Source organism: Cibotium barometz, chromosome 31 (genome assembly GCF_041138505.1).
Source record: "Cibotium barometz isolate CiBa-2024 chromosome 31, ASM4113850v1, whole genome shotgun sequence".
NCBI classification, from domain to species: Eukaryota; Viridiplantae; Streptophyta; class Polypodiopsida; order Cyatheales; family Cibotiaceae; genus Cibotium; species Cibotium barometz.
Window position 1 is genome coordinate 31,815,823 of NC_141076.1, and position 13,568 is coordinate 31,829,390.

General features: G+C 45.5%; 1 protein-coding gene across 2 annotated transcripts in view; it reads right to left on the reverse strand.

Moving 5' to 3' along the window:
* Positions 1–433: 433 nt before the first annotated feature.
* LOC147620742 (DNA-binding bromodomain-containing protein) overlaps positions 434–13,568 on the reverse strand; it is a 53,373-nt gene continuing 40,238 nt past the window's right edge. Inside the window, exons 6-10 of one of the 2 annotated variants that reach the window (XM_086825008.1) lie at positions 2,111–2,246; positions 1,850–2,003; positions 1,624–1,723; positions 1,268–1,533; positions 434–1,174 (exon numbers count right to left, since the gene is read on the reverse strand). In XM_086825008.1, coding sequence (XP_086681134.1) covers positions 965–1,174; positions 1,268–1,533; positions 1,624–1,723; positions 1,850–2,003; positions 2,111–2,246 — 866 coding nt within the window. In that variant the 3' untranslated portion in view covers positions 434–964. Of the gene's footprint in view, positions 1,175–1,267; positions 1,724–1,849; positions 2,004–2,110; positions 2,247–13,568 lie in introns of both variants that reach the window. The other variant, XM_086825007.1, reaches the window with a different exon arrangement.

The following is a 13,568-nucleotide window of genomic DNA, read 5'->3' on the forward strand; positions in this document are numbered from 1 at the left end:
TTCGTGTTTCAACTTGGTTATCCTTAGCTTTTGCTCCTCTTTTTTATTCTTACGAGAGATTACGATTAATGAGGATTCGCTAGGCTATTTAAGTGGTGCAAAAGCAACCCATAATAAGTAAAAGTGACTTTTAGAATTATTGCATGGCCATTGCTTAGAATCCTATGTTCCATACTCACATGAAACACATTAATTAGTTAACCAAGCCCTAACGAGCTTGATTAATTAATTAAAACCTAAGCTAAGCCTAAGCTACCCAAACAACGAACGAGCAAGCACCGAGCGACAACCAATGAGAAGATCAAGTGGCATGATGCAAAACATCTACTCGGATACATGTATAAGTACATGGACAAGTCTGCATATTAGCGACCCATCCTAGCAATTAGCCATATGCTAACCATCCAAGAAACTTAATCACACCTTTAAAATAACCATGGTGCAAAATAAAGCATCTGATATAAATGAGTGGAGATCCCTGATGCCCCTTGAATATAAGTGATTCTTCACATTGCTGCATGTCTGCAGAAAATACTAATTCTCTAAGAAAACGCACATGCTGTTTTCAGTGTGTACAAGCACTTCGTTTGGTTTAGGACTTCTTGTTGTTAAACAGATAAACAATACACCCACAATAATTATGTACCATTGCATGTACTTCCCTGTCCAAGAAAATCTCAAACAGCAACTGTGTATGTCTAAGCTGCCTGCTCACTTTCAGGATAATTTAATGACTGGCTGTCGGTTACATGAGAATAAATTCCAGGAAGAATTGATCAATCAAACAGTCCCATCCTGATAATCTGGTAACAACACTTTTCCATGCATCCCATTGCTCTTGAGAAAAAACTTGGATGCTTTCTGGCTCCTCCTCAGCAACTCATTGTAAATGTAAATCCTCCAGAAGAATCCATTCTCTCCCTTATTGCACAGTATTGAGAGAGAGAGAGAGAGAGGGATCACCTCAGTATCCCGTGCCCTTTGTTTGTAGAAGCGCAGAGACAGTGGAAAGAACAGGATTCTCTGAGCAAGTCTTCGCTGGATGGCTACCAAGAGAACGCCCACTATTCCAAGGGGAACCGCTTCCAAGCAGTCTCTGGCCTATCCGCAGAATGGAAGGGTTGATCATGCGCAGCGGCATTTCATAGCTTGCCCGGTAATATCGAACCCCTCCCTGACATGGAAAAATTTAAGTCTAAGCAAACAGGACAGAATATTGATGCAGTTTACAAGAAAATTTCAAGCAAGCAGCCATATCATGTATTACCTCCTGACGGTCTGTTTCTGCATCCAGAATATCTGTGAAATGTTCATCGTTAGGACCTGCATCTTCCTTGTCTTCCGTATCTTCAGCCAGAGCTCCCTTGGACCCCTCTTCAATGACAGCTTTCACTGAGTCCAGCTTCAGTTCAGATACTGAGTTATCTTTGTTTTGCTCAGACATGGTTTCTTCTTTAACATCTTTCCTTTCCTGTGCAAGAGTATTGTCTTGTGTCTTCATAGCACCATCACTTCCAGCACCACCCCCGAATGCTGCATCCATGTCTCCTTCGTCAACCTTAACTTTCTTTAGATGCACATTATTTTCTTCACGTGCAAAAGCACTTGCTCTCTCCCGTGTACCTTCTTTTGCTTTTAAATTCTCTCTTCTTTCCTTGGTCACTTGACCAGATCTCACTCCGGATCCTGCCCCAGCAGCAGTTTTGGGCCCATCACTGTTTGCCTGTCCATGATGACAACGTCAGTCACAATGCAGTTATTTGAACGCTAAGCAAGCAAGTAACTGAAAGCTAAGCAAGCAAGTAAATACTGTAACACCTCTACATTTTGATTTCAACCTCCATTATACCTCTGTTTTTAATCTAACAAGTATCCTTTCTTGAGTGATAGGAGTGGCACCAGCAGCTTCAGCTGTAGGGTTTCCAAGTTTTCCCTCCCGAGCAAGTTTCCGCCGAACACCCGTGCACACTACACATGAACAGTCAGCCTTATGATGTCCCGTCCTGCAAAGTATGACAGCTGCTGTCATGATTCATGTCTTTGAGATAGCAGCAACATTTGGATTAAAAAATCAACGTATCCAAGAACAATCACTCCTTTTACAACTGACCCTGAAACACGGCGTGACTTTCCAGGTGTGGCATAAGAATCAGCATCTTTTTTACGTTGAGATTTATCAGCATTAGCATGCTTCACTGCTGAATTTCCTGGACCCCCTGATTTCTGTTCAGCTTCCTTTTCAGGCACTGCACAAACATGTAGATGTGTTAGCACATAAAAATCGATCAATTACATATATACAAAGTGACCTTTAGTAGGCAACAGCCTGATTCTGCACCTGACCTACTAGGCAACCCATAGGGGATAACACCAGGGCTCTCACTGTGCTTCACAGTGTCAACCTTCAACAAGTGGCTGATCTGTTCATGATATTCAACCAGGAAACAACCACAATGACCCAACCCAAGGAAGACGGTGACCTAGCTTCCCATGGCCCCCCCACAGCTCCTTACCCCATTATGGGAGGCAGCCAAAAGCTGCAAGACTTCCTCCGGTTGATCCATACTCTCAAGGAAAAGCAATAGATCTCTACCATAGAAGTTCTTGTCCTTCTCTTCTAAAGAACCCCTTGTAGCAGCAAATCCCACTTCAGTAACCTCCGTACTTCAGATGGGTATCCACAGCCTCTGAGGGCCTACAACTTAAACCACCAAGAAGTTTCCCATAGCCTTCCCCACAAACAAGAAAAGATAAGGTGGCAATGACCGCCCAACCACACGGAGGAGCAAACCATTTGGTCTCTGGCCCCTGGATCGCAAGTACCAAGCTGAGACACCGCCGATACAGCTCACCATTGCACCTTCCAACTTCTAAGAAAGCCCAATCCACCCTATCATAAGGCTTCTTGAAAATTAAGAAAAGTACAGCAAGCTCCTAACCCAGGCCTCTGTTACTGCTGTCACAGGCATTGATCACAATTCTCCTACCCGGCACAAAAATGAAAGTATGAGCTCAGAGAGGGAGGTGAAGGCTGCACCTCCTAGATTAGGGTTTGTTGCTAGACTATGGGGGGTAGAACTCCATTGTGGAGTCTGCAAAAAGAAGAGAGAAACAATGCTCAAGTGTTTGCACGACTCAATGAAGATTAGATTGCTTGATATGATTTGAAGTACACCAAGTACATGCTTTTATAGGTTGCAAACCTTATCTTTTGACTCAAACAAATCACACTCACATATGGGGACATGACACATGACACATGGCACACACTTATCTTCTCCAGATAAGAGGGTGTTCACACACATATCGGCACACTTACACATACATGGGGTGTTCACACCATAGTAACATAAAAACCCGTTTTGCCCTCTCGAAACGGCACGAAATGTTTCGAAACAAAACGAAACCTGCCCATCGAAACGGTGTTTCGCCCAAATGTAAAGTGAGGTTAAAAACAAGGGCAGAAGGTTTTTTTTTGCAAATGCAATTTTTACCATCGTTTCCGTTCTTGTTTGCTGCCTATTTGCCACTTCACGCATTCGACGCTTCTTCTCGGCCGCAACCTGTTGCTCCACCTCTTCTCCTCGTCCACTCCTCCTTTTCACTCCTTCACTTCTCCTCCATGCGTCCTCTTCCTCTTCCCTTTTCCTCTTTCTCTCTTCTCCTCGACGGTCCACCCCTCCTCTTTCCTCCTCTTTCTCTCCTTTTCTTGTCTTCCAAGTTTCTCTCCTTTTCTTCTCACCTCCCTCTTCCCTTCCAACTTGTTTCTTTCCTCCTCTCTTCCTCTCCTTTTCTTGCCCAAATTTTGAAAAAACCAAAAAACCTACTCCCAAAATCATGAATTTCATACCCACTAGTCCCAAAAAATGTATCTTCATCTTTTTGTTGGCTACGTTATAAATTTGGTATGTGTATATAAGAAGTGTCATTTCGAAACCTTTGCATTTCGTCCAAAACAGACGAAACGAAACGAAACGAAACCTTCGAAACGACGAAACGTTTCATGTTACTATGGTTCACACCTATACAAACACATAGATGGTTACACACATACCGACAAGTAACACGAGACTCCGAAATACCCAACAGCAGGGTCGAAGTCGTTGTCCCAAAATTTTCCAGTCTATTACTGTAGTCTCAAGCATTGATCACAATTCTCCTATCCGGCATAAAATGAAAGTATGCGCTCAGAGAGGAAGGGTGAAAGTCACCTTCCCAGAATTTTCCAATGTCAAAATGTCTTGCCAACACCCCCTTTCTTTAAATCTCTACAGCATCTCTCCCATGTGCATGATCTTATTTAACCTCTCGGTGGTGCTAAGAACTATCTTCTGTGGGGCACATTCCGCAAGAAAGTGCTTTCACCAACGAAAGCGCGGTAGGGCATGTCACCATTTGGTCCCTTCACCAGTCTTGATCAGTGTTTCACACACTGAATAGAGCCAAGGTGAGAATGGGGATTTTCCACAGAAGGAAGCTGAAGCATTCTTTAGCAAGGTTTGGTCCGAAAGATGGCTACAGAGCATGAGCAACATGGGAAATAAGTCAATGTGTTCACACATCATTAATGAGGGGCTGGACATATTATTATTTTGGGCATGAACAGGTGGACAAAAGGAGGCACCTAGAGTAAACTTGGGCAACAAGCTCGGAAAAGCATAAAAGTTGACATTTTGGGCCAACCCAGCTAATTTTGGCAAAAAGGAAAAGCACAAGCCAAAAAGGGCACCTGGTCAACTTTATAAAAAGCTGGAAGGGGCTTCTCTTTGGATCTGCCCACATCCCCTAGTCGGAAGTAGCTTTTTCTCTCTCCTTCAGTGCTGGCCATACAGCAAGCACAACTTGTTGTTCTGTCCGTTCAGCTCTATGAAAAGTCGCTGATGCTTTGTGGAGGATCTAGTGCAAGTCTGCACCACACTTTGGTTTCTTGTCAAAGCTTTTAGTTGAATAAAAAAGTTCCTATGGGGGGCCGGCCGTTCCAGCTTAGTGCGGTGTCATTTTTTATTGTGGTTTCTTCTGCTGTGTTTCAAAGCTCTGTTTGGTATTTGAAGAGTCTGTCTATCCTTCTGAGTCTGTTGGATCACTTACAATGGTATCAGAGCGCACCTTTTCTAGACTGTTTGGAAAAAGGCAAAGATTTTGGCAAAGACTCGGAAGATTTCTCCGGAATTTCTTATGGGCCGGAAGTGATGGGAGGCCAGCCAAGGCCAAGGTGGCATGGAGAGTGATTATTCAGCCTCGTCGCAGAGGGGGGCTAGGCCTCATTGACCCGGCTATTCAGAGCCGCGCCCTGCTAGGCAAGTTGATTGTTAGAGGCCTCCATCCCGGTAGTGAGCCCTGGAAGGATTTTTTGTTGGCCCGAATTTCAGCCTACACTCCGAGTCTTGGGGGCCCTTGGCCGCAGAGTACCCAATGGATCTTCACAGAGATGCGAGCCCATGGTTTTAGCTTGGCTTTTGAGGACAGATTTGCAGCCAGCTTACTTCGTGCTTGGGAGCACCTTAGGCCCGCCCTCAGACAGATAGCTCTAGTTGCATCAAAGGAGCGGCTACGGCAGCCTTTGGTCTGGAATCCCTTGCTCCATTTACCCAGTGGCCTCATGCTAGGGGCCCGACCGCACATTTCTTGGGGCACCTTGAGCATGGGACCAACCAGGTCTCTTGGAGATTGGATCACCCACACGCAGTTACCCCCTGAGGTGCAGGAGAGAGGCCTGACAGGGATCCGGGGCAGAGATAGGCTCAGCATTGACATCGACTCAGCTATCCCTCAAGAGCGGCTGACTCCCCCAAGCCCGACTCCCCCAGTGTGGCTAGGTGTGTTTACCCGGCACGATATCCTAGTGGCGGTCCATGGAGTAGATGAGGACAGTGGTCTACTCACTTTCTCTATTGGATCCCATTGCAGACTAGAGAGATCTGAGCTTTCCTTTGGAAGGTTTTAGCAACTGCACCTTGCAGAGGGTAAGGGTGATTGGTTTTCGGGCACGAGAATGGCATATTGATCCAGCACCGGCCAAGGTGGCCAGGGAGAGATTATGGCGGCTATGGATATGGGAGTGCCGCCCTCTCACGCGCCTGCAGTGGGATCCGGGAGAGTGGACTTAGCATGATCCAGCGGATCGGGAGGAGACTTTGGATGCCCCCTTCTTTGCATATACTCCACGGCTAGGCCGCAGGATCCATATGCCCGAGATAGATGGCACACTGGCAACAACAACACATTGGCACTCTCAAGGCCTCTCACAACGTTTCCTTTCAGATTTTTGGAAGAGATTGGGGAACAGCTTTCGGCACACAAGAGTTTAGCGGTCGGTACTTCGCTGGGAGTTGGTGGTCGACCAACAACATGCCCGCGGTGCAGCCACCCCCAAGAGACTCAAAGACATTGCCTTTGGGATTGCCTGAAGGCTCAGCACATTTGGCACAGGATTCCCGCATCTTTGCTATGGATAGGGCATCGACCCGGATCATCACATGGGGCACTGTCGCTTGGGCCACAGAGGCTAGAGTGGTCAGGGCTTATGAGGAGGATGGGGGAGGGCTAGGCCTTCAGATCTCTCACCATCGTATTGCAGCAGTACCAGTCACAAGCCCACGGCGACTGGCGACCAGGCTCATGCCAGAGATGGGAGACTTGCAATAGCATAGCAGTCTGGCATATTTGGCGTGCTAGATGCAACGAGGCCATCGAGGGTACCCACACTTTGCCGGCCGAGACCATTAGGAGCATATGGCTTGATATCATTCACACCCTCCACGGTCAGTGGGAGAAGTTACAGGGAGATTCAGACCGCATGCAGAAGCACCGAGAAGCTTTCTTGCGACTTTGGAGGCCTGGCCCTTTTCCTTACACAGAGGAGGAGACCCCATTTGGCACTACAGACCACCTGTGTGATTGTTCTCACCCCCTCCCCCTATATGAGATAGCCTTCTCCCTCACAAAGCAGCCAGCTTGAGGAGAAACGTCTCTTCCCCTCATGATCATTTCACTCCCGCCCTTAAATGAGGTGAGTTTGTATGTAGCCCGTGGTGGTTGTATCTAGCCCTTTGTGACTGTTTTTCTTTAACTAAAAAAAAGACTTGGAATATTTCTACACTATGGACAGAACAGCTTTGTTGGGATACGACATCAAAACACTGTTCGAGCACATGGCTACAGGGTTCCAGAAGACCCTAGATGCTCAAAAGGAGTTTGCTGCTGGACAAGCTTTTGGGCCACACGGGAGTTCTTGTTGAGCAAATACCAACGCTACCCGTATGTGGAAAGATTATTATCTCGGAAGGTAGCTTGTGATTGATCGATTATGGATATTTTCGGAGATATAGCACAGATATACGCCGAAAATCCCGTAGACTTAGCTTTCAGGTATCTCTGGGAGAATAGTGAATTCCTCCTCTCGAGCAATACAGGAAACACACACCTGAGGATTTGGATGAGCATTCATGCTATGTGAAGAAGAGGCCCCGCTTGCCTTCTGTGACATTTCCTGAAGAACAACTAAAGACTAAAGATCCTCACCCAGCTCCTCCTCCTCCTCCTCCTCCTCCTCGGTTTGAGGGAAGGATAGCACTTGGTAGGAAACCCCGAGCTAGTGTGAAACAACATGCGTGGCAGCCTACGTGTACAGGTTGTGGAGCAGTAGGTCATATGATAGTTTTCTTCCCTCAACCAAAGATCACACACTATGACGATGTCGAGGCTTCGCCTAAATTATAGATTAGCAGATTTCAGCCTCACATCAAGGCGTAAATTTTTGTATAAAGGATGCTATTTTTTGCATACACTTCAATGGTGTATTTTTGCCAGTATCCTTTTTCTCAACTAAGTATTTTTTGGCTTTGTATATGCAATTCTTTCGAGATATATATATATATATATATATATATATATATATATATATATATATATATATATATATATATATATATTCAATTTTCGGTTGAATATATGTTTTTACTTTTCCATGTTTGTGCAAGAAGAATCATCTCTCTATTGCAAGATAGATACTTTGAGCAATTCAAATATATCTCTCTTTTCTTGGCTGCAAAGCCGCTAAACTAATTTATGTATTCTACGTGATACGGAGTCATTGATTTATCTCCAATGAGATTTCTTTGGCGCTTTTGTCATTATGAATGTGTATACACATGACAGTGACTTCTCGAATCAAGTTTCTCGCTCCCTGTTCTATGGGATGCACTAGATATTTTATGAATCGAGGATTTTTCTATGGATTTCAATTATCGGCCAAAATGCCTATAAAACTATCTATCACAGACATGCTTATGGAGAACCACGATCTCTGTGCCTCTGAATCATTCTTATCTTATGTTATATTGCACTCATGGACGAGTTGGTGACTCTAGTGAGTGAGAATTTGAACTCATGGAAGAGTTGGTGAATCTGTCCAGTGAGTAGTGACTCTTATGAGTCAAAAGAGTTGGTGACTCTGTTTAGTCAGAGGAATTGGTGACTTTGATTACTAACTATATAAATTCATGGAAGAGTTGGTGACTCTGTCCAGTGAGTACTTCATGAATTCATGGAAGAGTTGGTGACTCTGTCCAATGAGTATTTCATGAACTCATGGAAGGGTTGGTGACCCTAGTGAGTAAAGTCTTGAGGAAAGTGATTTAGTTATGAAAACCCAAGAGGACCTTGAACCAAAACCCAAGTAAGTGAGAGTCTCAGATACTGTACACCTAGTACCTTGACGCCTACTACTAAGATTTGCAAACCTGTAGATGTGCCGAGTTTCATCATGGAAGAGACTAAGGCCTCCACCTCTCATAGTTTGATCCCTAATTGGTTCAAGGGACAATTACCATACAAAAACCCTGAGCCCATCTCGAAAATGGATTTTCCAGTCTCACCAGCACCTACTTCTTCTCGAAAGGAGGTCATGAATGCACCACTAAATATTCCCAAATTATTAGAGGTCATGGCCTGCAAACCAATACAACTATAGCCACCTGATTGAGTGGAGATCCTGAATTGTTTGAAGTGATGAGAGCTCTCCTGAATGGGGAACTCAATGTCAGATTACCAATATTTCTTTTGCAAGTACTTAAAGCTACTTATGGATTTATGAATATTTGGGACACAGTTGGCTCTTGTGCGTGTGTCAAGTTATTATCAGAGTTCTTGACTCAGGCTATGGCTAAAGTATGTTTCTTGATCCAGTTGGCTCTTGTGCCTGTATCTAACTTTGGTTACATTGGATCTGGACTTATGGCTTTAATGCCCGAATTATGAAACATTACACATTGGCAATGGATCTGCTATACTTGAAGAATATTTCAGTGGTATCAGGCTTATACTATAACTATTTGGCCTTCCTAGCTCTATTTCACATGATGAAACCCATGCCCGGATACCACACAGATGGAAGAAGACATGGGGACAAGGCCCATAAGGTTTGACTAAGAAAAAGCACAATTCTTAGTCAAAAAACAAGAAAAAGTGAAAAATCAAACAAGGTTGACCATGAGCCAAGGGCACCATTGGAAAGAGGAGACTGAGCCGGACCAAAAAGCTAAAAGGCGCTTTCTCAAAAAGCAGCTCTAAGGCCTTAAAGCCAAAAAAGCAAAGCACCAAAAGTAGAGTAATATTTTACCAGGCTTAGTTCGTACGAAAGGTACGATACGGTACGGTACGATAAAATACGGTACTAATTGGTACCTAAAATTTTTTGAGGTACGGTACGATATTAGTACGTTTTTAAAAAAAAATACTTCCTAAACTTAAAAATTGTAGATAAGAAGCTACAAAATAGTAGAACCATGAACATAATGTCATCATGCCATTAGAGTACAAAATTGGTACAAAAGGATAGGCCAAAAACTCATGGCATGGACGACCACCAACATGCGTACATACATGATACTACATACTACAATACATCATCAATGGGCTAGAAGGAGATAGATGCCCAATGCCTAGAGAGCTATAACATATCAAAAGTCTACATCATCACCAACATCTGCATGATCATCAACATGATCACTACTTCTAGAGTGTCCGGGAGACGAAAAGGAGGTTTGTCCTCTCTGATCAACATAGCAGCCCAACTCCTCTAGAAAGGCATTGTGCTCATCAACTGGCACAGCTCGAAGCATATATGCATCCCGATCTTGTCGAAGCTCCCTATCAGTGCAAACTACTGGAGACTTGTAGGCTGGATGTACCAATGCTGCAAACCCGTGGATTGGTTTGTGCATCCACCTCCATCTCTTCTGTGCAATCTCCATGATTTGTGCTCGCTCGTCAAATGTAATGTCTGTGCAAGCCTCCAACTCCACAAGGGCAGCTCTAAAGAAGTGGACAAGAAGGCCCATGGTGGACCCCTCGCAATCTGTCATCTGCAAGAGCCTATAGAATGGAGTCATAGCAATGACAATTGCTCGGACTCTAGTCCAAAATCTCTCCTCTAGGCAAAAGCGTTGCATGGCTTTGGCCTCTTCAGTGACGTGCTCATCCCATTCGTTCCACATGGTGGAAACAACTGTCTAGCGAAGGGCGGGCCTCACATCGTATAGACGCTCCAAAACCAGCCACATGTAGGCAAAGCGGGTGGCCGATGGCTTCTTCAAGTCAAGCCTGCTATGCTCACGAAACATAGCAAGCACCTTCACCTTTAGCATGAAGAAGTTGACAATAGATGTAGCTTGTTGCACAATCCTCTTCACCCACCCGAGCTTCGCCACATCCTCCATGAGTAAGTCAACGCAATGACTCGCACATGGAGTCCACACAATGGTGGGGAATTCCGCCTCAAGCAAGCGGCCCATGCGTCGACAATTTGATGCATTGTCGGTGATGACTTGCACCACGTTTTGAGTCCCAACCTACATGGTAGATAAATCATATGAGTTGAGGGCTTTCCACAAATGACAAAATCAGCCACACTTAAGTAAAATAATGCTTACCTCTATGATCGCTTGCCTAATATGGCGGTAGATGAAACTCCCGGTAGTCTTTCTCCCCCTTCTTCCGGAGTCAACCGCACGCAACAAGTAGTATGTGCCAAGCGGGCAAGACACAAGGATGTTGATAATGCCACGCTTCCTTTGATCACTCCATCCATCTGTGAGAATAGAACATCCATACTTCGTCCATGAGGCTCGAATCGGGTCAAGGGCTCGATCAATTCTTTCCTTCTCTTCATCAATCTTCCTCGTGCGCATAGCCATGTAAGAGACCCCCGTCCACCCCTCACATGGGCTCACATTCGCAATCGCCGTCACCATCTTCTTCCATTGCTCCTTTTGGAGTACATAAGGCAAGATTGCATTCAATAATGGTGCGAGCAATCTCTATCTCCCAAGGCGTTGCCGCTCCTTAAGGAATGCAACCGAACCTCTCACACTACCCGTGACTTGGTGGAGAGAGGGTTGCACCCCTTCACGCTCCACCACCCTTTGCCTTTTGCCCGATGCGGAGGCGGACCGTGAATCCGTGGAAGTGGCAGTGGAGGATACACCAATGAAAGAGCCGGTGGCCACTTCATCATGTGCCAATGGTGGTGCTAGTGGTGGTGCCGGTGCGTGTGTTGATGATGCTTCTCTACTTGAATTTGAGCCGCCGCTCATCTTCCACGAAATGTCATCGGCAATGCTTTGCGGAATCTCCTTGCATGGGGCAACTTGTCCCCCAATCTTTGAAAGGTGCTAGAGAAGCCTTGTTGCACCACTAGTGTATGACTTGCCGCAATATCAGCATGTCCAATGATGGGAGTTGGACTTCTTGGTGTCCTTCTCCACATTGAGGCAATGCAAATCAAAAGCCTCATGCTTCTCCCGAGGCATGATGGATAAGAGAAGGGCTAAAGCGTGGAGTAGAGGAGAGAGCGTAGAGAAGATGAAGTATGGGAAGAGCTTGGAGGAAGAGAACTTGGAGTAGAGGCTCAAGTGGGATGGAAGGAGCTTGGAGGAGGGTGGAGGAGAGGCTTGGTCCTTGAGGCTTGGAGTAGATGGAGGGTGGTGGAGGAGAGGCTTGGAGTAGATGGAGGAGAGGCTTGGTCCTTGAGGCTTTTATAGAAGGACTCAGGAGAGGTGCCCATTTTGAAAGGAAAACAGCCCAAAAAACGGGCAGAAAACGGTCAGAAAAAACGGGCAAAAAAACGGCTATTTCCAACGGGCAGAAACAGGGCAAAATCATACCCGGCCGTACAAATACGTGTGGTACCGTACGGAACGAATCGTACGTACGATCTGATCCTTACGACGTACGAAACTAAGCCTGTATTTTACTAATAAAAGTAAAAAGAACAAAAGCAAAGGAAAAAAGGAAAAAGGCAAAGCAAAAGCATGAAGCCTTTTTGGCAAAAAGCAGGGTCTCTTACACGTATAAAAAGGGTTGAACCTCTCTTGTCATCATCATCTTTATTGAAGGGTGTGTGGAGCTCAACATCCTCACCGATCAAGGCATGGTAACTATAAGAGAAGCAAGGTGCGCATCATCGTCTTCATCAACGAATGCTTGCAGTTTTTCGTTACTACCCGTCTATTGTACAACACTCATGTCAGGTTCAGCTAGCCCTGTCGTCTTCCACCAATGCTGCCTATACTTGCGCCAGCCTGTGTGGCTACCTACTTCAGCCAGCGTTGATTTCTGGACTGCCTAGCTGCGCTCATCAGCACCACCCAATTGGCGCTGCCTCCTGAACCACTACCACCGCCGCCTGAACCTGGCCAGTACTGCCACCTTACGTCGTTGTAGGGCTGCACTTGCTGCGCAGCCACCTGCACCACCTGAACCCTCATTGCCGACTTCTGTTTTGTATTGCTGCCTGGTTGCGACTACCAGTGCTGCCCCATGACTGGCTGTGCCATCTGAATTGCCAGCTACCCCCACTAGAACCTTGTCGCCTGCCTATTTTGTTTGCTGCCACCTTCTGCGTAGAGCCACCAACACCACCCCTCTATGCTGCTACTGCCACTGACATCATCAAACTCCTCCCAAAACCATACACCTATTGTGGGCCAAACTGAATTGTTGTCTATTGTGGCCAATTGTTGCCCAAACTGTACCATTCATCTACGGTACTGTTTCACGGAACTTCGATCATACTCATTTGTGAGGCCTCTTTTGTGGGTTGTCTTCTACTACAGGATTGGGCTTCAAACCCACGGTTGAGTATCATATACTTCACCATCTACACACATCTCCTATGAACCTCATGTACGAAGTTTGAAACTTGGACTTGAAGTTTGGACATGAAGCATGGAACTTGAACATGGAACTTGGATATGTAGCTTGGACATGAAGTTTGGGCATGAATCATGGAACTTGAACATGGAACTTAGACTTGGACTTGGATCTGGCCTTGGACTTGGACTTGGACTTGGACTTGGACTTGGGTCTAGATTTGGACTTGGACTTGGACTTGGATTTGGATTCATTGGACTTGGATTCATTGGATTTGGATATTAGATTTGGTACTAGCCCAGTGAGAGATACTTGTGGGTCATCCCCATGGTGTGCTCGGCATGCGACATCGACATCGACATCGACATCGACATTGACATCAACTTGGATATCCTACATCGACATATCTGTTTGTT